This window comes from Arachis hypogaea, chromosome 15 (genome assembly GCF_003086295.3).
Source record: "Arachis hypogaea cultivar Tifrunner chromosome 15, arahy.Tifrunner.gnm2.J5K5, whole genome shotgun sequence".
NCBI classification, from domain to species: domain Eukaryota; kingdom Viridiplantae; phylum Streptophyta; class Magnoliopsida; order Fabales; family Fabaceae; genus Arachis; species Arachis hypogaea.
Genome location: NC_092050.1, coordinates 8,806,287 through 8,829,430, shown reverse-complemented (window position 1 = coordinate 8,829,430; position 23,144 = coordinate 8,806,287). Strand labels below are relative to the sequence as shown.

Sequence of the window (23,144 nt, the reverse complement as noted above, 5' to 3'; positions counted from 1 at the left end):
TTAATAAAGGGATCATATTGTCCCAAAATAAAAAGGTTTAGGGTTGAAGTGTCCCTTTTTTTTGGACAGGGATCGCTTTGTCCTTCGTGAAAATGGACAAGGACCGGATTGGGTGTTTACTCTAAATTTTTATTATGTCGAAACTCTCTCATCTTGAATTTAATGCTCTTGATATATCTGGAAACAACTATTTATCATGGATACTAGATGCTGAAATACATCTTGATTTAATGGATTTTTGAGATACCATTAAAGCTGAAAATAATGTATCCCAGAAGGATAAAGTCGAAGCCATGATATTCCTTCACTGTCATCTTGACGAAGGATTGAAAAATGAATATTTCACATTAAAAGATCTTGCAGATCTGTAGAAAGACCTTGAAGAAAGGTATAATCATCAAAAGACGATGATACTTTCTCAAGCCCGATATGAATGGACGCACTTGCGTCTACAGAATTTTAAATCCATAAATGAATATAATTCAACAATGTTTCAAATCATCTCACGAATGAAATTATGTGGGGGAAAAGATAACTGATAATAACATATTAGAGAAAACTTTCTCGACCTTCCATGCCTTGAATGTGCTCCTGCAGCAGCAGTATCAAGAAAAATAATTTAAAAAATATTATGAGGTAATTTCTTGTCTTCTTGTTGCTGAACGCAATAATAAGTTGCTTTTGAAAAATCATGAAGCGGCCCAACTGGTGTCGCCCCATTTCTTGAAGCAAATGCGGCAAACTATTACCTCCGAAGAGGTAAATGGCAAGGTTTTAGTATTAAGAAAAATTATGAAAGGAAGAAGAATTATGTTCACAAGAAAGGATCTCATCAGAAGTGGGATAAAGAAATAAATAATGGGCAAAATAAATCAACAGAGGATAAGTGTTTCCATTGTGGTGGAAAGGGCCATTGATCGCGTACCTATCGTACCTCAAGACACCTAGTCGATCTTTATCAAGTATTTTTAAAAAATGACGACAAAAAAAAAAAACAAATTTTATTTTAAATGATGTTAAAAATTACACCACTCATTATACTGAAAATACGTCAATATGCACTTTTAGTTTTACTGTCTTAGCACAAAGTCTAATTAACTTTATCAGTCATGTAAATAGTTTCATAAATGTTTTCATTCTTTGTTTTAAACCAAAAGCATTTCTCAATGAATTGTCAATGATTTTATAATAACAAAAGTATAGATACCAAAAAATATCCACACGTATAGATATGAGGTGGCTTATATAGTAAATTAACATGTGAAATTAGGATCTTTTGAACTTTTTTTTCAGAATGTGCACAAACCAAGTCGACATTAAAAGGAAGTAAATGTAGGTTTTATTTTTCTCTCTTTTAAAAGAGATTATTACAAAGTTAAAATATCTTCTTTTTTGTTTATCACGGTATCTTCTAACTCGGTAAACTAAGGACTAATCTGTCGCAAATCTGAATTTTATTTAAGAATTTGTCTTTGGCCAATGAATTGTTGTATGCACAAGATGAGATTCAAACTTTCGACACTTGCTTAAGCGGACTAATAAGCTAACTACTAAAGCAATCTAACTTGATTAAAGTTAAAATATTAATGACATGATTTTCGTTTCCTTGGCCCATAAAATAAAATCAGATGATGGAGGTTGTTAAGTAATATGTTTTTTATGAATTGGGCCTTGCTTTACATAATTTATTTGTACGTGACACATTTTCTTAAAAAAAAAAAATAACCACGCGAGTATGGATTAAATGGTCCCAAAACCATTGAGGTTTTTGTTAGTTGCTTTCGAAAAACTTTAAAAACTCAATAAATTAATACTTGAAATAATTTTTAAAAAAGGTGTTGTAATTTAGAAAATTGAGAGTATTAAATAATTTTTTAAAAGAAAATTTGTTTAATTGTATACAAAATTTTAAAATTTAAATTTAACTGTAAACTCTAAACTCTTACTCTATTTGGTGGAATTGTATTGTATTAGGCACCATTTTCTGTTTATGTGCACTGAGTTTAATGAATTGAAGTGCTTCTAAACTCACTTCCATGTTGTTTTCATATGCATAGTTTCTACGGCAGTCAAACAGATTAGTTCGGCTTATTTAAATCCAGAAGTTAATCAGGTTGAACTAATTATATACCAAATTTTTATAGACCAATAAATAAAAATTTGGCTTAATGGACTATGCTGTTTATTATAATTTTTTACCCTCTTAAACTGTTGAATAAAAATATCTTAAATTTATGGTTCATTTTATTAGAATTCATCATAACCTGATAAAATTCGATTCAACTAGTTATCGAATCAATTGTCAATCAATTTTGATAGCTTTCTTTATATATTATAATCTCTTATGTTTGATCGTGTGCTAAGTTCTATTATAGCAATTAATATTGGATTAATAGTCAAAGTAATCTCATAAAAATTATGTGCGTCAAATTGATCTTGATCTTTCCGTATGTTAAATAATGTGTCACAAAATAATTAAGCCATCTATCATCTTCTAACTGAGAAAAAATCAATTTGATTCATGGTTGTATCAGGATTAATTTGAAGCGTAGGATTCAATGATAAATTGATGCACAAATGATCATTTAAAGATTATTTTCACTATTAGCCCAAAAGTGAGAAAGCAAAGCTCATAAAAGCTGATATTGAGTAAAAGCAAATGCTCTTGTTTAGTTAAAATAATTAAGTGGTAATGGCATATACATTTTTCACTCAGCAACGGGGTTATGAACAATCAACAGTGTTGACTTGATCAGGAGGTAGTGACACAGAAGGCAACAGAACACAGTGGAGTGTTCTAAGCCAAAATCAAAACTCTAGAACAGGATTTTTCTTGGGGGCAAAAAGATCAGTGAAGTTGGTATTTACACCTTTGGAGCAGTTAGAGGAGATTACCACTAGTAGTCAGCTTCGAGGAAACTCTCGTATGCGGTTCCTCGCAGTGTCTTGTTAACCTCATCCCAGTTTTTAATGTGGTCTGACAATGGCCCCTTGTGTATCTTAACCTGACGGCTCGATAACTCCATCGGCGGCAATCCTAGAAACTCTTGCACATCTTTTAGCTTCTGCTAGAAACAGAACCAGTAAATCCTATGTAAGGCATTGTAAAGTAATATCGAAGAAGGAATAAGACAGTTACTCTCTAACTTTACCCTTAACATAGAGACCAGGAAGACTCTGAGAACTTGTTAAAACAATGTGGTACAAAAAGTTCATATTCTTCATGTTTATATTTGACACATTTGCAGCTAAACTCAATTCTAGTAACAGCGATAAATTAATTTACAGTTTTGATAAGCAAAAGTATTAGGAGTTTGTGGTGAGATCCTTACAGTGCGATTTCTCATGAGATCCTCATAGTACAATATCATATGCCGAGTGCTGTTGAAGTATTCTAAAGCGTTTGTGGCTCTCTTCTCCATGTCCTTTAAGTCATCCAGCAATGATGTAGAGTTTATGGTAGGCTTGTACTTTGAAAGAATATCAGCCTAAAATAAATGCGGATATGAGTGTCATTTCATTTATGTAACAGAAATCATGGGAAAGGAAGGAGATACCTCTTCTGGAGAGTGTACATGAGATTTATGAGTTCCATTCAAAAGCTTAGCATAACGGTCATATGAATTGGCATGCATCGATACCATCCTTCGTAGTAAGTTTCTCCGGAAAAGAAATATGACCGAAACACTTCTTCTATTGAAGTATTCCACTACTTCCTTATGGTGCTCCATTACTCCCTGCACAGAACCAGAACGTGTCATGCCGTCAATGGTTTAACTCAAGTCCTCCTCATCCAAATTCCAAAATAAAAGAAAGGGTGATAAATTACAGTGCAGCCTAAGCCTATTGCAGGACTACAGTAAGGTGTAATTTTTTCTTCTTGTTAGATCATATATAATAAGAACGCAATTCTTGCTTGTAATTTAGTTTGCAGCCAATTAGTCAATGATGCAGAATATATTTAATGATTGATATGTCATGTCAGAACAGAATCCAGGCGGCAGTAATGAGTGACTATTGAAATGTTTCGTGAGAAGTATATAGAATCTTCCAGGCCAATATATCTAAGAACCTCACAGTTTACACGACAGCACAAAATTGAAGCAAAGTCTTATAACAGTTGGTTCAGCAAACAAGCCAGAAATTCCATAAGCCATTGACCAACATTAACAACAATCAATGTGTGACTATTTTGGGAACAAACATGTACCTGATTAAGCATCCACTTTAAGCCGGTTGCAGCAGAACATTCATTCTTGGAAGCACTATTGAACCAGTCTAAATTGTAAAGTCTATCCAACGTCTTTATAATAGAAGAAGCATTTTGCCTTCTCTCTTTAGCAGAAAAGATTTCCCCATTTGAGCTTACATTAATGTGACTATTCAAAAGGGTCTCAAACCACCCGCTGCCTGATCTCTGATTCGACAATATGGCAAAGAATAGTACAGGATTATGAGAACACTCATTCCTGGAAACGAACTAGGTGATTAATAAACCATACTCAAAAATCAACTGACAACGATTTAACAGTTTAACAGAAAGTTCCTATTACCTGTTAAATGATACAGGTTTGGGATAATGTAAGTACGAAATGTTGATTAGCCTCATTCTGCTCTGATAAGGCTTCTCAACGACATTGAACTCCACAAAGTTGGTCCTTGCTTGGGAGCTTATCTGCTTTAGACATACCGAGAAGATAAAAATGCCACAAACCATGGAAAACACCAAGACTGCCATCCTTAATAGCGTTGGTGATTTCATTGGAGGCTTTATAACAAGAATGTCCTGCAATGGGGACAAGTTCCACTCCTAGTAAGGGCATCAAATAGGTAAAACGGTGGAACCTTCCCTTTCCCAATCCCCAATCCCCACTCTCCAAATCCCAGAATAAGAAAAAATATAAACATTGGAGATTATCAAATCGGAACTGAATCTAGTACTAAATATCCAGATTTCAAAGGCTTCAGCAGAATATATACAAACTTCCTATATAAACATACATAATGAAGAATTAGGAAGCCCACAATATTCAGATAGAAACACGCAAAGGATTCAACTTTAATCCAATAAAAGTATGACTTAATTCTTCCCCGAACTGAAAAAGGAACCCGCTTTCACTATCTCTTCCCCAAGTTCATGGAGTCGAAAAAGCACCCAAATTTAAGCATAAAGATTCGAAGTTAAATAGCAAAGAAAAAGAGCAGCACATTGTTAGTGAGAGTAAAAATAGAAGGTGGAATTAGTGAAGATTGTACCTTGTGGAAGAAACACACGTCTTCTACCATTTCTGTAGCTGAAGAAGAGAGAAGAGTGAAAGGGTTCAGCTTTGGCATTCAAGGCCCTCAAGCCAAACCCCAATCCAATCCCAATCTTAATCCAATCCTCACCGCCAAGTACCAACACAGCTACAATCCAACACCAACAACAACCACCACCAAGGTACTCTTTTCCCTATGCTGCGCTCTCTCTCTCTCTCAGATTATTATTACTAAGCAAAATGATGATACGAGTGTTATTATTGTTAGTGTTGTTTTAAGTTTTAAAAATGGAAACAAAATTGCCGCGTGTAACGGCGGTGGAGTAATGCAATTAAATGGAGAGAGAAAGTGAACGTGAAGACCCACCAAGCTAAAAAGACCGGAGAGAGAGAGAGAGAGAGAGAGAGAGAGGAAAAAAAGGAGCAAACTTTGGAATTCGTTTCTTTCTTCACTTTGGTTTCATCATCAATAACCATCATGTTGTTGTTCTAAGTAATATTCATTAAACAAAGTTCAATTTGAATTAATTACCAATAAAAGAAAAAAAAAAAAAAAGAAAGAAAAAATCAGAAATGACTAAGGATTAACGAGTCAAACAAGAAATAAGGGATTCGTCTCCGAGTAATGGTACGCAACTAAGAAATTACAAATACTAAATAAAAATATATATTTAATAATATTTTTATTTATAAGAGAATATAAATTACTCTTCTTAATTAATTGATACAATTAATTTTCTTCTGTAACTATCTTTTACAAAAGTCTTTAATCCTTATATAATTAATCCTAAAAAGTTTTTAAATCATCACAGCACATATTTTATATATATAAAAAAAATCAAAATCTCAAATTCAATTAATCTTAATTTATTGATGAAAATCATAAACATAAAAAAATTATTGGTTTATGACCTACAAAATAAAAAATTAAATAATAAATAAAAAATTACAATTTGTTAATTATGGATGTTATCCGTATCAAATTATAAATGTTAAAATAAAAATATTTTAACAATTTCTATTATAAAACTATATTTTTACGTATAGATTATATATTATAAATTAAAAAAATAAAAATAAAATATAAAAAAAAATCATGAAATAAATTTTTAAATATAAATTATTAACTAAATAAATTAAAATCAATAAATAATCATATATATGAATATCAAATAAAAAATATTAAAATAAATTTAAAATTATGATCCATTAATATACATGTAAGATAATTTAAAACATATATATTTTAAAAATAGATAATATTAATTATAAAAATTTGTTAATTATAGACCTTATATAAATAAAATTATGGATATTATTTATGTGAAATTATAGATATTATGTGTGTAAAATTATAGATATTAAATTAATGATATTTTTACAAATTTTATTATATAACTTATATTTTTATATATTAACTGTTATAAAACAAAAAATAAAATATAAAATATAAAAATTTATGAAACAAAATTTTAAATAATACAAAAAAAATGCTAAACTGATTGATACTTGACAAGAGTTGGAATACAAAGTATAAAAATTAAGAATATAAACTAATCAATTGAAAAATTATAACACAAAAAAAGAATAAGTGTTTCTTATCTTTGATAAAAAAAAAATTATTCATGGCTATTATATGATATATGTTAGGGTAAAAAACGTAAATAAGCCAAGGGAGCTCAGAAATTACACAAATCTGCCAAATTAAAAATTGCTTCACGAATGAGCCAAAGTACTTCTCTATGCAATTCTAACCAGCTTAGTTCGATTTGCACTTGTATATAATTCGAACCGAATCAGCTCGAATTGTTTAGCGAAATTAAGAGTAATTCGAACCAGCTTGGTTCGAACTAAAAACATACATAATTCGAACTAGATGAGTTCGAATTATATAGGAGGAAGCTTCCCAAAGTAATTCGAACCAGGTTAGTTCGAATTACACACAGTACGCGTTTTCAAGTAATTTGAATTTGACTGTTAAAAAATTAATAATTTATTAAAAAATTTTATTAAAAAATCTATTAAAAAAATTAATAATTTAAAAATTAAAAAATATATATTTTATTTCATACATAAAAAAAAGCTAACAAAATATTTAATTACGAGACTTCTTTAAAATATTTGTGATCTATCAATTCGAATTCCATACAGTACTCTTTTGTCCATTTTTAATAGCTCATGAATATTTTTTAATAAATTTATTTAAATTATACTACAAAAATATTTTATCCTATGCAAAATAATTTAAAAAGAATGGCTTAAAAAATGTTATGAGTACTATAAAAAATTTGTAATGTTCTAATAACTTAGGTAAATACATGCATGTACTCAAATTTTAAATAAAATACTCTATATAGTCAATCATAATTTAAAAATGAAAGAAAATATTTTATTCCATACAAAATAATTAAAAAATATATTTTGTGAGAATAAAATATATTTCATAATATCTTTTAAGCCATTCTTTTAAAAGATGTTATGAAAATGGCTTAAAAGATATATTTTATTCTAATACAAAATATTTCATAACATCTTTTAAGCCATTTTTTAAAAAAAATAGCTTAAAAGATATTACGAGAATAAAATATATTTCATAACATCTTTTAAACTATTTTTTTTAAAAAATATATTTTATTCTAATACAAAATAATTTTATGCCATTTTTTAAGTCATTTTTTTAAAAAATGGCTTAAAAGATGTTATGAAAATAGCTTAAAAGATATATTTTATTCTAATACAAAATATTTCATAACATCTTTTAAGCCATTTTAAGCCATTTTTTTTAAAAAATGGCTTAAAAGATGTTATAAAATATATTTTATTCTCATAAAATATATTTTTTAATTGTTTTGTATGGAATAAAATATTTTCTTTCATTTCTAAATTATTATTGACTATGTAGAGTATTTTATTTAAAATTTGAGTACATGCATGTATTTACCTAAGTTATTAGAACATTACAAATTTTTATAGTACTCATAACATTTTTTAAGCCATTTTTTAAAAATTATTTTGCATAGGATAAAATATTTTTTGTAGTATAATTTAAATAAATTTATTAAAAAATATTCATGAGCTATTAAAAATGGACAAAAGAGTATTGTATGAAATTCGAATTGATAGATCACAAATATTTTAAAGAAGTCTCGTAATTAAATATTTTGTTAATTTTTTTTAACTTATGAAATAATATATATATATATATATATTTTTTAATTTTTAAATTATTAATATTTTTAATAAATTTTTTTTAATAAATTATTAATTTTTTAACCGTCAAATTCGAATTACTTGAAAACGCGTGCTGTGTGTAATTCGAACTAACCTGATTCGAATTACTTTGAGAAGCTTCCTCCTATATAATTCGAACTCATCTAGTTCGAATTATGTATGTTTTTAGTTCGAACCAAGCTGGTTCGAATCTTAATTTCGCTAAACAATTCGCGGTTCGAATTATATACAAGTGCAAATCGAACTAAGTTGGTTCGAATTGCATAGAGAAGTACTTTGGCTCATTCGTGAAGCAATTTTTAATTTGGCGAATTTGCGTAATTTCTGAACTCCCTTGACTTATTTACGTTTTTTACCCTATATATCTTATTAATGCAATTAATGTCAATTATATATGTATGCGCGTGACGTGTATCATTGTGAATATATTATATTGATATAAATAAAACTAAAATTAAAAATATTTGGCAGTTTTGAGCTGAAAATTTTTGTTTTTCAACATTTTTATGAAGGGGAATGTTAGGGGCAGCAATTTTTGTGATTTGTAGTCATCAAATAGTCATTAATGATGGTCTTAATGGTGTGAGATTGGTGTGAGATTTCATCCAATGGCTCACTTTTCTTTGCTGGTTACATGCTGGCAAAATTTAACAAAATTGCTTACCCCTAAACTTTTAGTTTTATGAATATACATAATGAAATGAAATTGGATTAGGACTTTGGAGAAAGTTTCCTCCAACAAGCATATAGATAGATATTGCAGAATGTCACATTCAAAAGTAATTGGTCTACACTTTAGAACAAATAAAATGTGGCTGAACATTCAAAGCATAAGCCGCATTTTATATATATATGTGTGTATATATATTGCATGCTAGACAAGGACATGATACGTGGTCATACGCGAATTCAATAATGGGATCGTTGACAATACATTTAGAACTTACAAGAGATAGTGTCAACGTTGTAAATGCCACAGGAAACTAGTATTCATTAAATAGATTTAGAGAAGGTTTGGTTAAATTAGTTATAACGATGATCGCGTAAATAGACTAATAGTAATAGTTTGCACAAATTGGTTGCTATTTTTAAAGCTCATAATACTCAATTTAATTTTTGAATTTGCATACGAAATTTAATTTAATCTTTAAAGTTTCAGTTATCTTTATTTAATTCTCAAATTTTATAAATATAATTTATATTAGTCTTTAAAATAATTTTTAATGTATAAACGTTAACAAAATACTACTGTGAATAGTCGGATGTCATGCTAGACTCTATAAAATGATATTATTTTGATTTTAGTACTCAAATAATCCTAAAACAACATTGTAAACGGTGTTTATTGAAATTTTACCTAACAAAATAAGTAATATAACATCATTTTTAAACTATTTAAATATCAAAACTAAAACCGCATCATTTTATAAGTTTCAACGTAGCAAATTGTTTATATATGTTAATGCTCCGTTAACGGTGTACTAAAAATCGTTTCAAATACCAACATGAGACATGTCTATAAAGTTTAGAAATTAAATAAAAACAATTAAAACTTTAAAAATTAAATTGAGACAGGCGTATAAATCCAAACAATAAATTGAATATTAACTTATTTTAAGTATTTTCTCAACACAGTAGATCCAAAAAAAAATTTCTTGAATATGGTGAAGGTCGGACACTCAACTCGCACACTGAAAAGACCCGAGCCCCAAACCCGCCCGACCAAACTATCCTAAATTCAAACTACCTCTCCCTCTCAACATTCTTTTCTTATCTAGCACACTGAACTAGAAGAAGCTAATTTTCCAAAGCTAACAGTCTTGAGAGATGGAAGAGGTTGTCATTGTTGCAATTTGACTATTGACGGTGACCAAGTTTGCGCCTACGTTCCGGCGATGATGGAAGACGGAGATCGCCCTACTGCTTCGATGCTAATGAAAGGTATGTCTCTGTGAAGCGCTACTCCGTTTCACTGTTTCAAGGTTGCTGGAAGCGACTTACGCTGTTATAGCTTCGATATTATTGATGCCCAGACTGACGACTCTACTCCGGCGAAAGTGGATTCAGATGGGATCGCTGCAAGCTTGTATGCCTAAAATAGCTCTGTATTGATGGTATCTTTTTTTCTGTCTGATCCATTCCTCAAGTACCTGAATCCGCCAATTTAATTTTTTTTTTTTAATGTTAATTAGTTATGTTCCATTTCTTTATGTAATACACATATATATATATATATATATATATATATATATATATATATATATAACAGTGACCAAGCTATGCTAGCGAGGTGAGCTCTAGGCAGTAGATCCAAAATTATAAACTTGTATCAATGTCACTAAAATCTTGAAAGTGAAGCCCTGATCCAAAAGAAAGGCCAAGCCTAATTCTTATTGGACTTTTGGAGCCCAATTATTAAGTACCCACACAAGCTTGTGGGCTACAACAAAGGCTAAGAAGTTTTTATTTTGAACTCATTTTATTCCATGACCAAATAAAAAACTCATTTTATTTTTATTATTGTAATAAAATATACTTTATTAATTATTATTAATAATATTATTCGAGAGGGCATCACATCACATCAGCGTTTTTTTCATACGGTGAAAATTCAGGTGAAATCGACTTAATGTGAAATTGCTATTTGAGAGCCATTAAATAATTTGACTGATTTTGACTAAATTTTCATCTAACGGCTCATAAATATCAACTTCACGTAAAGTTGACTGTACCAGAATTTTCACCTTTCTACAGTCCCGTTTTATAGATTACCTTGGTTTAAGGAACATCTCACCAGGATAAGACAGCATCGAGGGGTTAATTAAGAGTGAATACAGCCATACAGGGTTTAACATTAAATTCTAACAATTAATGACATGTAATAACTATGGCTGTCTTTTGTTGCTATTCATTTCCAGAGACAGAGACTTAGGCTTGGTGAATATCTTCGCTGTTTATTTAATAACAACACAAATTTTAGAAAAATATGATTAACACACGATAATTCATAAAATACATGTATTAGAGTTTTATCGGAAAGTTGGGGCGCAAAACTTAAACATGACACATATATTTTTATTTAAAATTTTAAAAATTTCACTTTCCCTCATCACTTTCCTAACCAACAACAATAGGGTAAAAATTGATTTTTAATGACAAATGTATTTATATTTTTTTATTAATGTCTTAACAATGAGGATATGTTTATATTAGAATCAAGAATTTAAGATTAAATATATCTAACTCAACCTTAAAAGCTAAGTAAACTTAATGGATGAAGGATGTTTTTTTGTTTTACACATATAAACTACTTAGAGGTCATATTTTAAAAAAGATGCGAAAATGATAATAACACAGAGATTTAATTGTCTTGTTCTTTAAAATTATACTTACTGACCATTGACTTCCCTTTACACGTTGAATTATTATAATTAAAACTCATTAATTCGAAACCAGTTTGTCAGTTATCATTTTTTCACTGCAGGGCCACCATTGCTATATTTAGAAAACATAAGCCCTACATACTACACATGTATGTAGTGATATAATTAAACTATGAAATCAGACATGATTTTACACTTTTAGCTGCAACAATTTGTACCACTTTTATGTTCAGAACATTTTTTGGTGGTTGTGATTTTTTTTTTTGTCTAAATTATCTAAAAATAAAAATAAAAACTGATAGAATTCATCCTATTATTTTTAAATTTTATGTGTAAAATTTAGACACAGTAAAAGATACCTTTATGTTATCTTGATATTCATGTATGTCGAAATATATAAAGAATATAATAATAAAAACTGACGATAAGTTTCCAGTCAACATAGCTAGAAACGTTTCAAGATAAACAAAAGGCAAAGGATAGAAATTAAACCCCGAGGTGGCTGCTATTAATTTTTATATATTAAATTAAAGTACGCAATCTCAGTAACATAGAGTTAGACGTACGTGCAAGTTTATAGAAGATAAAGATATTATAAATTAAGGGAACATACTGCAGATATATACAAAGTAAGATCAATGAAAAAAATATATAATCCACCAACTACGACTAATTATTTAACAGTTATATTACACATTTAACTTTTGTTAACAATTAAATTTAATTAAATTAATTTAAATTTAATAAAAATTATTTTCATTAAACGCAGTGTATGTACATACACATTTTATTAACATAAATATATTATTTTTTTTCTTCGCGTTTCTTTCTTTTTTTTGCGTTCTTCTTCCTTTTTCTTCATCGCATTCTTTTTTTTTACGCGTTCTCAACCGTCATTCTTTTTGTTAGAATATAATTAGAATCAATTAGGATCAATTAGCATTATTTAACATATCTCTGAATATTTATTATAAGATATTACGTCTTTATTATTTCGATTCTTTAACACTTTTATTGTTTGTTATATTTTTTTTCTTCCATTTCTTCTTAATAATTTTGCAGCATTGATTTTTCTTCTTTCTTATTTTATTCATCTTAAAAGAGTAAAACAAGAAGAATTTTTTTCATAAGAAGAAGAAAAAGACAAAGAAGAAGCAACAGAATATGAGGAGGAAGAAGAAAAATTTTGAATTATACAAAATTTATCAGAATAAAAATACACCAAATTTTTTAATAAATACACATAAATTTCTTAATTTTTATACCGAAACTTTGCTACAAAAGTACAAAAATTTCTTTTTTAATGTTACATTTTTTCCTTATTTCTTTCTTTCTTTTAGTTGAATGAATGTAGGTTCATCATCTTCCTAGTAATTTTGTAACATTATGTGTTTTTTTGTTTTTTGATTTTTTGATTTTTATTCTTGTTAAGGGAGTAAAATAAGAAGAAATTTGAGAAGGTAAGACAAAAAGAAAAAAAGAATAAGAAAAAAAAGAAGATGATGATAAAAAAGAAGAAGAAGCGACAGCAGAAAGATGAGGAGGAGGAAGAGAAAGAATTTTGAATTATGTAGAACTTATTAGAATAAAAATATACTGAAATTTATTAACAAATACACATAAATTTCTTAGTTTTTATACCGAAACTTTTCTACAAAAGTACAAAAATGTCTTCTTTAATGCTGTATTTTTTCTTATTTATTTCTTTCTTTTAGTTGAATGAATGTAGGTTTATCCTCTTTGTAGTAATTTTACAGTATTATGTGTTTCTTCTTCTTTTTTGTTTGTTTTTTTATTTTGAGTAAAGTATCGTTTTTGTCCCCAACGTTTGGGGTAAATCTTATTTGTGTCCTTAACGTTTAAATCGTCCTATTTGTATCCCTAACGTTTGTAAAAGTGATTCAATGTTATCCTGCCATCAATTACACATCAATGAGCGCTTTAATTTGAGTTTTAAAAATCTCTTCTTGAAGTTAGAATACAAATGTCTGGGATAGAATCGATAATCTACTTCGAAAAATAGCTCATCAAATGTTGAAACTAATTCCTACAACATTTACATAATTCACTTTTTTAGGGACATAATTGAATCTAAACATAAATAGTGGGCCTAATATTAAAATCGACCACATCCAAGTGAGACCTAATTGAGAATGAATACATCCAAGTGAGAATAATTGAAAAATATAATCTGATTTGTTAGTATAATTGATAGTAGGATAACATTAAATCACTTTTATAAACGTTAATGATACAAATAGGACGATTTAAATGTTAGGGACACAAATAGGACTTACCCCAAATATTGGGGACAAAAACGATACTTTACTCTTTTATTTTTATTCTTGTTAAGAGAGTAAAATAAGAAGAAACTTAAAAGAAGAAGAAGAAGAAGAAGAAGCGTTTTGAATTATACAGAATTTATTAGAATAAAAATACACTGAAATTTCTTAATAAATACACATAAATTTTTTAGTTTTTATACCGAAATTAATTAATGATTGCGATACGCAAACTCAGTTAAAAAATAAGCACACAAACAAGACTGAATCATGAACAAAAATACATCCAAATTAATTTTGAATTAATATGACAAAAATTAACAATAACAATAATAACGATAAAAAAGATGACGATAACGACAACGATGATGATAATGATAGAGAAGGAAGCCGAAGAAAGCAAATAAAAAGAAGAAATCAAATAAAAAAAAAAGAGGAGGAAAAGATAGTAACGATGGTAGTTGACACGATAACAAAAGAAAAAAGAGAAAAAAAAGGAGGAAAAAAAACAGCAACTAAAATATTGGTGAGAAGAAGAAGAAAAAGAGAAGAAAAAGGAGAAAGAAATAGAAAAAAAAAAGAAGAGGAGAAGAAGAAGGAGAGAGAAATAGAGAAGAAGAAAGAAAAGAAAAAAAAAAAAAGAAAACGAAAAAAGAGAAGACGCGTGATTTAAAAAGCAGTTATGACAATTTGATTAGACTTGGTTAAATATTTTAGTTGCATATAAAATTTTATTTATTATTTAATAAACCAAATAATAAGCAACATGAATCCCAATAATAATATGTTGGATGTAGCGTGTGTTTAGTGAAAGACGAAGTCTAACTGCAGACTCATACATACATATAGTTCCTTATTCTTCGTTATTGCTGGATTACTTTGAATATAAATAATAGAAAAAAGAATTAGTACACCATTCAACAACGATCTCCTTAGAATAAATATTTAAAACAATCAATTATTTATGTTAAAAAAAGTATTTATTAATATAAAATATTTATTAAAATAATATATATATATATATATATATATATATATATATATAATATAATTTATTTTTAATATATATTTTTATATTTTAACATATAATTTATACAAATAATTAATTTTTAGTATTTACATGTAATTGATATTAGAATATAAAAGATATATATTAAAATATATAAATAATATTTGTAAATACAAATAAATATATAATAATTAATTTTTTTTGCGTCATACTTTTTGTTACGCTGAATCAAATAGATAATAAGATCCAAAGAAGTAAGTAATAATGTTCGTTACACATACAGAGAAAAATAAATAATATGATATATCCTCTTCACATCATTATCAAATTTATTTGAAATTTAAACAAATTACAACATGATAAAAAAAGGTCATGAGGGAAAAAAGAATGTTGAAGTTATTGATTTGTCATTATTTTGGGTGGTATTACAAAATAAATGAATGAATAAAAATAAACTAATATGTATTACAGATCAAGTGTGTGTCTATACATAATATAGAAAAATAATATATTCATTCTAGTTCATTTTTCTATACAAATTAAGTACAATATAAAATAAGTTGTTCATCAAGTATATAGTATATATATGATATAATAATAATTAATCAGTTTCAACTTTCAATATACCCACCCCCACGAAAGTATAAATTTTTTCCTTAATAAATTGCATGATAATATAAAAAAAAGTTGCATGTACAATAATTTTTTTTTTCTTATCACTGTTATACCAGCATTTATATATTAGTCTTGGTAGATGGCTAGATGAGATTAATTCTATACTCCATACTCAACGTTAAATTTTTTGCTTATCCATCTGAATTCGTTTGCTTATAGCAATGGAAAACCACCCAACATTATTATCTTCGTCGGAAAACCTTCCACCAAAATATGGAAATCTTATAACAGTTCTTAGCATTGACGGTGGAGGCATCAGAGGAATCATTCCCGGTGTTATTCTTGATTTCCTTGAGTCCCAACTCCAAGTGCGTAATAATTATTACAAAAACCACTTTTCCAAAAAGTTTAAATTTATTTAAGAAGCAAAATTTAAATAAGTATATTTTTAGTATTTTCTTCTGAAAAGAAGAGTTTTAATTTAGGTTTATAATTTGCATAAATTTTTTTTTCTCTTTTCATTTATCTAATGTTAAAATTTTTGTTTAGAATTAACAAAGGACTAAATTCTAAATTTTTTATCATAAAATTTTTTATACTATATCATAATTTTTTTTTCAAAATTTAAAGAGACATAAATAGTTATATATGTCTAATAGAAACAACTTAGGATATAATTAGTACAATATTATATGCCTAATTAATGTGTATTTTGTTTTTCATGAAAATGAATATTGATATATATAGGAGCTAGATGGTGAAGGTGCAAGAATTGCAGATTACTTTGATATAATAGCAGGAACAAGTACAGGTGGTCTTGTTGCTTCCATGTTAGCAGCTCCAAATCCAAAGGCCACAAATCGCCCTTTATTTGCTGCTAAAGATATAGTACCATTTTACCTTGAACATTCTCCAAAGATTTTCCCACAAACTAGGTAATTAGTTCACAAAAATTATGCATTATTATTTATTACTAACCAAAAAATATATATATGTAAAGATTATGATGATATACTATATTTGGCATGCAGTGGAATATTTGCATGGTTGATAAACACAATTAAGGTTTTGTTAGGATCCAAGTATGATGGAAAGTACCTTCACAAACTAGTTAAGGAGACGGTAGGGGACACAATAATGTTAAGCCAAACAGTCACAAACGTTGCAATTACAACTTTTGATATCAAAAAACTTCAACCTACCATCTTCTCCTCTTATCAGGTTTATTCATTAAAACTATTGAAACACCGATATTCTAAAAATACTCGAAATTTTTTCTATAATATATGTGTTTTGCAGCTGGAAACAGAGGCAGAGTTGGATGTTCCAATTTCAGACATTTGCATAGCCACTACGGCTGCTCCAACTCTTTTGCCAGCTTATTATTTTACAAAAAAAGATGAACATGGAAACATCATCAAAGAATTCAACCTCATCGATGGTGGGGTCGCGGCTAACAATCCGGTAGTAATTAACTGATGATCATAATATACTTAATTATATTTGCTGGTTAATTGTTAATATTGGTGATCATTGATCAAGTAGTATATACTTTTCATCAGACTTTGGTTGGAGTGAGAGAAGTGAGCAAGAAGCTGCTTAGGAACCCAGGTGAAGGGAAGATTAATCCATTGGATTTTGATCGGTTTCTAGTGCTATCGCTGGGGACAGGAACAAACAGGAATGAGCACAAATACGAGGCTAAGAAGGTGGCCAAGTGGGGTATTTTGAATTGGTTATTGGACTCAGGATCAACTCCCATAATAGATTGTTATAGTGAAGCAAGCACTGACATGGTTGATTATCACAACTGTGTCATCTTTACTGCTCTTCATTCTGAAGACAATTACCTCCGAATCCAAGTAAGTAATGCATTTTGTACCCCGTCTTCATCATTACTGACAATTATTGTTTTTATTTTGGTCAAATTAAAGTTCATTTAATTGTAATCAACCATACTATATGCTTACTAAAATCAGCTATCAGTGTAGAATATACATTAAAAATATACTAATACATAGTGATTAATTTTAGCGACTGATTTTACTGGAGAAATAGTATTTACTATAAATGTGTTGTTATTATTTCTCTTCTTTCTTTTAACTTTTATTACCAAATTAACTGATAAATAACTACCGATTCCCGAATAAATTAAAATTTCTTGTGAGTTTATCTCTTTTTTACAAACATTTTTTAATCTAATTAAATAATTTTTTCACTGTAATTTTTTGTAACAGGAAACATTGGATGGGGAATTAGCTTCCGCAGATAAAGCAACAAAAGAGAATTTGGATAATCTCGTCAAAAAGGGTAAGGAGTTGCTCACAAACCCTGTTACACGTGTCAATCTAGATACTGGTCGATACCAACCTGTTCCAAATAAAGGCAGTAATCAGCAAGAGCTCAAAAGGTGAGTTTGTTTATTTATCGGTAAAAATTCGGGTACAGTCGACTTCACGTGAAGTTAATAACCGAGAATTATTAGATAAAAATTTAGTCAAATCATAGATAAAAATTTAGTCAAATCAATCAAATCATCCAACGACTCTCAATTATCAACTTTACGTGAAGTCGACTCTCAATTATCAACTTTACGTGAAGTCGACTGCACCTGAATTTTTACCTATATTTATTTTTATTAATATATTAAGTTAGTTATTGAAACCATGGGATTCAACAAAAACTTCACATACCATATTACTAAATATATATTAATAATTGCAGGTTTGCAAAATTACTCTCGGACGAAAGAAAATTAAGGAACTCCACACGCATGAAAATAGGGAACTGAGAAAGATCACCAGATTGCAAGTGAATCCATTGTTCAACAAATTCGTTTGCCTAGTAACTCATATAATCCCTCTCGGGATTAAATTAACAAAAAAATCCCTCTCTATAACTCTATTAGCTTGAAAAGCAAACATAAGGGTATCTTTCATTTCTTTTGGCTTCTGCTTTTTTTTTTTTCCTTTTGGTTTCTTAATCTGATTAATATCTTTCACAAGAATTTTAATAAGTAGATACATATAAAAAGAATAAAAATTAAATAAAATAAATTCGACCAATATGAGAATGACAATACACTTGAAAAAGATAATACAGCACACGGTTCCTTCTTACTTGCATATAAGGTTACTAAGTATACACAATCTCAAACCCTGAACCCATATTTTTCTCCCCAAAATTTTGAGAAAAACTGTGAAAGAATATGTGTCAACTATAATTGGAAAACCATGATGAACTAACCTGCAGAAAGAATACAAGAAGCAGGGGAGACTATCAACAAAAATTATAAGAGTTCTTTTAATCTTCCAGAATCTACTCCCTTTTAGTCTGGAAGTGATTAAATCAATTTAAGTTTTCAATAATAGTGGTTCTCCAATTGGCTATCCGCAAATATTAACTGTTGTGTCCGTCAGCATCGAGTCATAATCTCGACCCCATCCGAAGTTACAAGAATGGTGTGTTCAAACTGCGCCGAAAGACTTCCATCTTCTGTCACCACCGTCCAGTTATCATCCCACAAAACAGGCTCGATGCTGCCTATAGTTAGCATTGGTTCTGTAAAATTTGTCATGTACAAAAATGTTAAAGTGAAATATCATTGCAACTTAGATCATGGGAAAAAAGGAAAAGCATGTGAAGTTTCCAGTTCCACTAATTAGCAATCACAAGCATAAGAGTTCATAACAATCCATATTATAGTCATAGCAACAAATTTTTTACCGATTGTAAAGGTTTGATTTAGCATCATCCGACCGCGTTCATTGTTTCCTGAAGATAATACATATGTTACAAAATACAAACACAACAGTGATTGAACTTTGACAGATAAGAAATCAAATGGAAGACCGAAGTAGAATGTTATAAGTTAATTACTATAGTGATGAATAACTGGATCAGCATGAAAAACTTTTCCAACTCCATGACCAACAAACTGTCTCACGACCCCATAACCGAATTTATCTGCATGATCACTAAAATAGAATAGATATCAACATTAAGCACTGGACAATCAAGAACCGTCAAAGCATATTAACAGAAGCAGATAACTGCTTTGAAGTAAGAAGATGCGAGGGTAGGGAAGAGAAAATGAATGGAGTTGAATTATACAATTTCTTAGACCAAGAACAACTGCTATGAGAATTGTATAATTGCTCAACAAGACTCTTCAAATAGAAGCCTTAAAATATAATCAATATAAATTGCCTTCATTTTGGTTTTATTCCTCAACAAGCTAGAAAAATTGTTCAATCCTCCTCAAGCGGAGGTGAGGAAAAATTCAACGTATAAGGAGAGACCGGAACAAGAAAAATATGTACAACACATGACAGAGTAAATAAGAGAAGTTTCTTACTGGATTATTTTGCCTATCTTTTTGTACTCCACACCCGGACCGCATATTGATATTGCTTTATCTAAGCATTCTTTAGTTACCTGTATCAATATCAAACAACCCGCATAAGCATGAAACAAATGGAGAGAAGACAAACCACCACTCCACAAAGTCGAAGCCACAACAGAGAATTCTAGAACAGTATCATCTTGAAGCCTTCTGAAATTAATAGAAGCAAAACAAAAAATAAAAGTGACTATAGCTGAGCAAAATATGATTAGTGTTATCAGAACAGGCCCAAAGTACAAATAAGACCTGGACAAAAACTTCCAGAGTAGACAGCTAGGAGCAAATATTTATCTACGGATACTAATGTTCAAAATTGGTACCTGAACTAGTTTTCTTGCCTCATCATCAACATCTCCACAAAAGAAAGTTGCAGATGTGTCACCATGATGGCCCTGCAACTCATCAATATATACACTTAACAAACTAGATGCAACTTTTTCTGATAGGAATTGCAAAAACACGAGAATACGAAACTTTTATGATATCAATGCAACATGCAAAAGTAACAAGATACTAGATGAATTAGAAAACTCAAGGAAAAAGTTTTTGAATCAGAATAATCTATGTTCAGCAAATACCTAATAGCGGACAACCACTTCATGAAAAAAAAATTAATACCGATTATATCAAATAGGCTGGTAGAAGCCCAGCAAAGAAGAAATAACCAAGCAAATTACATAGAAAATGAAATTCGATGGCTATCCCACTAAAAGTACCCCAGCAAACATTACTTACATTTAAATAAACGGTAACATCAATGTTGATTATATCACCATCCTGCAAACATAAATAAACAAATAAATGTATCAAAATATTCTTCACATAGGATGCATGATCTCATTTAAAAGGAAAAGAATGGTCTTGCAGACGGACCTCAAGCACACGGGAATCCGGTATTCCATGGCAAATGCATTCATTCACAGATGTGCAGACACTCTTTGGAAAACCACCATAGCCAAGAGGAGATGGGTATGCACCATTATCAACTATCATTTGGTGAACAGCTTGGTCAATGTCATCAGTTGTTATGCCTGGCTGTCAACAGAAGTTAAAACTAACATAAAATCGATTTTGTTTCCCTCTAAATAAAACATATCAATCGGTGTATTTATATAAGCAAAAGGGACATATAGGGATCAGGGAATTGCAATGTTCATCAATATCACTAGAGTAATAATAAATTGGCTATTTAGTTTCATAATGAGCAGTCAATATTTTATCTAGGGGACATACTACGAGTGATTGATCGGCGAAAAAAGCATAAGCAACTCACCCTGACTAAGGTGCCAGCATATTGAAGAACCTGTGCAGCAAGCCTTCCAGAAGCTCTCATGCATTCTATCCCGTTCTCATCATGCACTTCAGGGCCAGTCACAAGTCCTGCTGGAGTTTTAGACTTTACATATGGAGGCCTAGGAATATCCTTGGGAACTTCTCGACGAGGAGAAACATTTCCCGGCCTCAGACGTTTGCGCTTGCCTGGCAATTCATCTACATTTCTGCGAAGCCATCATCCATGAGCTTAACCAATAGGTATGCATAGGCGCCCCCCAAAAAATCAAGAGTTTTAATATTAAATTGTCAACAGATTACCACTGATTCCCAAATGCTATTGTCTAAGGACTATAACAAATTTTAGTGCTACAGATGCAGAACATAAACCACAGTTCCATAAACCTTTGTTCCTAAAGTATAGCTAGATGACTTAATACTACACGGTCATGGTAGTAGTAGTAACAAAAGAACATTGACAAAAATCGGAAACAATAATTTGGTGTAAAAAGGGAACATTGAGTAGTGTACCTTCTATTGAATAAGAGATTGGTGATGCCAGAAAATGTTCGAGATAACCGCATGGAAACATGCTTGCTTCCTGTCCGAAAATAAATTAAAACAGAAGCTGATAATAAATTTGGAGGGAAAAGAGGTAAGTGAAAAAGAAGGTGCCTGGGTTGTAACGAAATAGTTGAGGAAGGGGTTGTTGCAAGGAGCAACGTCGGAGACGAGTTCCGACGAAAGAAGACATCAACCTCGGATGCACTGACACGCCGCCCGCCATTTTTTCTTTATGGCTTCTCCTCCTCTTCCTTCCGAAGTTCCTTATCCCTTCATCTTTGCTAAGGTGCCACTGCGAGCATGCGATTTTGAAATGGACTTCAGCAAAATGTGGGCCACGTAGTGGATCTTTTTCCATCTAAGGCCGTGGGCTGGCCCAAATATGCATTAAAATATATTCGTTTAATTTTTTGTTGATAATATAAATTACACAATTATACTATTTGATTACATCTTTTATTTTAATTGCATTTGATGTCCGCCAAAATTTTTGTCCATGCATCAAGATTTTTGTATTGTACATCAAACTTTATTATTGAACGTATTTTATTGGTTGAATGTCAATATTTTAGATATATAATTCTTTAAAAATTTTTGTTAAATACTAAATATTTTGTATTGTGCACTAAATTTTCATTGTTGTACATTAAAATTATGTACTCTAATTTTCTAAACACATGTATAAGAAGAAGGCCATGACAATAATGAGAATGATAGTAAAAGAGGATGAAGCTAAAAAAAAAATGAGACAAAATTAAATAAGAGAAGAAGAAGAAGGAGGCGGTGGTAGTTGCAATAATAACGTTAAAGAAAGAAATATGCAAAATAAAATAACCAAGAAGGAGGAAGAGAAAGAACTTAATTGAAGACTTGGTTTAAAAAATAGTTGAATATCTAGTTTTTATTGTTTATATTTGTAGTGTATAAAAATTAAATTATTTTTAATATATTAAATATACTAAAAAAATTCAAAGATTGCTCTATTCAATATCTTTAATAAATGTCGTTAAAGTACTTGTATTAGCTGATTTCATATAAATTAAAAAAAAAAAAGTAAAAAAAAAAAAGATAATCAAATTGTAACAGTGCCGTGTTTAGTTGCTTTTTGTCCGAATAAACTGTTGT

General features: G+C 29.6%; 3 protein-coding genes across 4 annotated transcripts; 1 reads left to right on the top strand and 2 right to left on the bottom strand.

The window, feature by feature from the left end:
* Positions 1-2,575: 2,575 nt before the first annotated feature.
* On the bottom strand, positions 2,576-5,878 carry LOC112748695 (uncharacterized). Its single transcript, XM_025796937.3, has 6 exons — positions 5,257-5,878; positions 4,554-4,786; positions 4,211-4,469; positions 3,558-3,737; positions 3,333-3,488; positions 2,576-3,065 (listed from the first exon to the last, which is right to left on the bottom strand). The coding sequence occupies exons 1-6, from the start codon at positions 5,332-5,334 to the stop codon at positions 2,898-2,900; spliced, it is 1,074 nt and encodes a 357-aa protein (XP_025652722.1). The 5' UTR covers positions 5,335-5,878; the 3' UTR covers positions 2,576-2,897.
* Positions 5,879-15,860: 9,982 nt separating this feature from the next.
* Positions 15,861-18,720, top strand: LOC112748690 (patatin-like protein 1). 2 transcript variants are annotated; one of them, XM_025796933.3, is made up of 7 exons: positions 15,861-16,146; positions 16,526-16,713; positions 16,810-16,999; positions 17,078-17,242; positions 17,341-17,640; positions 18,016-18,188; positions 18,503-18,720. In XM_025796933.3, the coding sequence occupies exons 1-7, from the start codon at positions 16,000-16,002 to the stop codon at positions 18,567-18,569; spliced, it is 1,230 nt and encodes a 409-aa protein (XP_025652718.1). In that variant the 5' UTR covers positions 15,861-15,999; the 3' UTR covers positions 18,570-18,720. The 2 variants fall into 2 exon arrangements, with proteins under 2 accessions (XP_025652718.1, XP_072074654.1); XM_072218553.1 differs by having other exon boundaries at positions 16,810-17,242.
* A 142-nt stretch (positions 18,721-18,862) lies between these two features.
* On the bottom strand, positions 18,863-22,370 carry LOC112748691 (methionine aminopeptidase 1D, chloroplastic/mitochondrial). Its single transcript, XM_025796934.3, has 10 exons — positions 22,131-22,370; positions 21,987-22,056; positions 21,457-21,682; positions 21,057-21,218; positions 20,919-20,960; positions 20,504-20,575; positions 20,136-20,215; positions 19,658-19,755; positions 19,505-19,552; positions 18,863-19,339 (listed from the first exon to the last, which is right to left on the bottom strand). The coding sequence occupies exons 1-10, from the start codon at positions 22,240-22,242 to the stop codon at positions 19,194-19,196; spliced, it is 1,056 nt and encodes a 351-aa protein (XP_025652719.1). The 5' UTR covers positions 22,243-22,370; the 3' UTR covers positions 18,863-19,193.
* Between the last annotated feature and the right edge of the window lie 774 nt (positions 22,371-23,144).

Coding starts and splice junctions, on each gene's coding strand:
- LOC112748695 (XM_025796937.3), bottom strand. CDS start 5,334: ATGCCAAAGCTGAACCCTTTCACTCTTCTCTCTTCTTCAGCTACAGAA. Junction 4,470..4,553: donor AAACCTGTATCATTTAACAG/GTAATAGGAACT, acceptor GTTCGTTTCCAG/GAATGAGTGTTCTCATAATC. Junction 3,489..3,557: donor ATGTACACTCTCCAGAAGAG/GTATCTCCTTCC, acceptor CATTTATTTTAG/GCTGATATTCTTTCAAAGTA.
- LOC112748690 (XM_072218553.1), top strand. CDS start 16,000: ATGGAAAACCACCCAACATTATTATCTTCGTCGGAAAACCTTCCACCA. Junction 16,147..16,525: donor TCCTTGAGTCCCAACTCCAA/GTGCGTAATAAT, acceptor TGATATATATAG/GAGCTAGATGGTGAAGGTGC. Junction 17,641..18,015: donor ACAATTACCTCCGAATCCAA/GTAAGTAATGCA, acceptor TTTTTGTAACAG/GAAACATTGGATGGGGAATT.
- LOC112748691 (XM_025796934.3), bottom strand. CDS start 22,242: ATGGCGGGCGGCGTGTCAGTGCATCCGAGGTTGATGTCTTCTTTCGTC. Junction 20,576..20,918: donor ATGTTACCGTTTATTTAAAT/GTAAGTAATGTT, acceptor GATGAGTTGCAG/GGCCATCATGGTGACACATC. Junction 19,756..20,135: donor AAGATAGGCAAAATAATCCA/GTAAGAAACTTC, acceptor ATTCTATTTTAG/TGATCATGCAGATAAATTCG.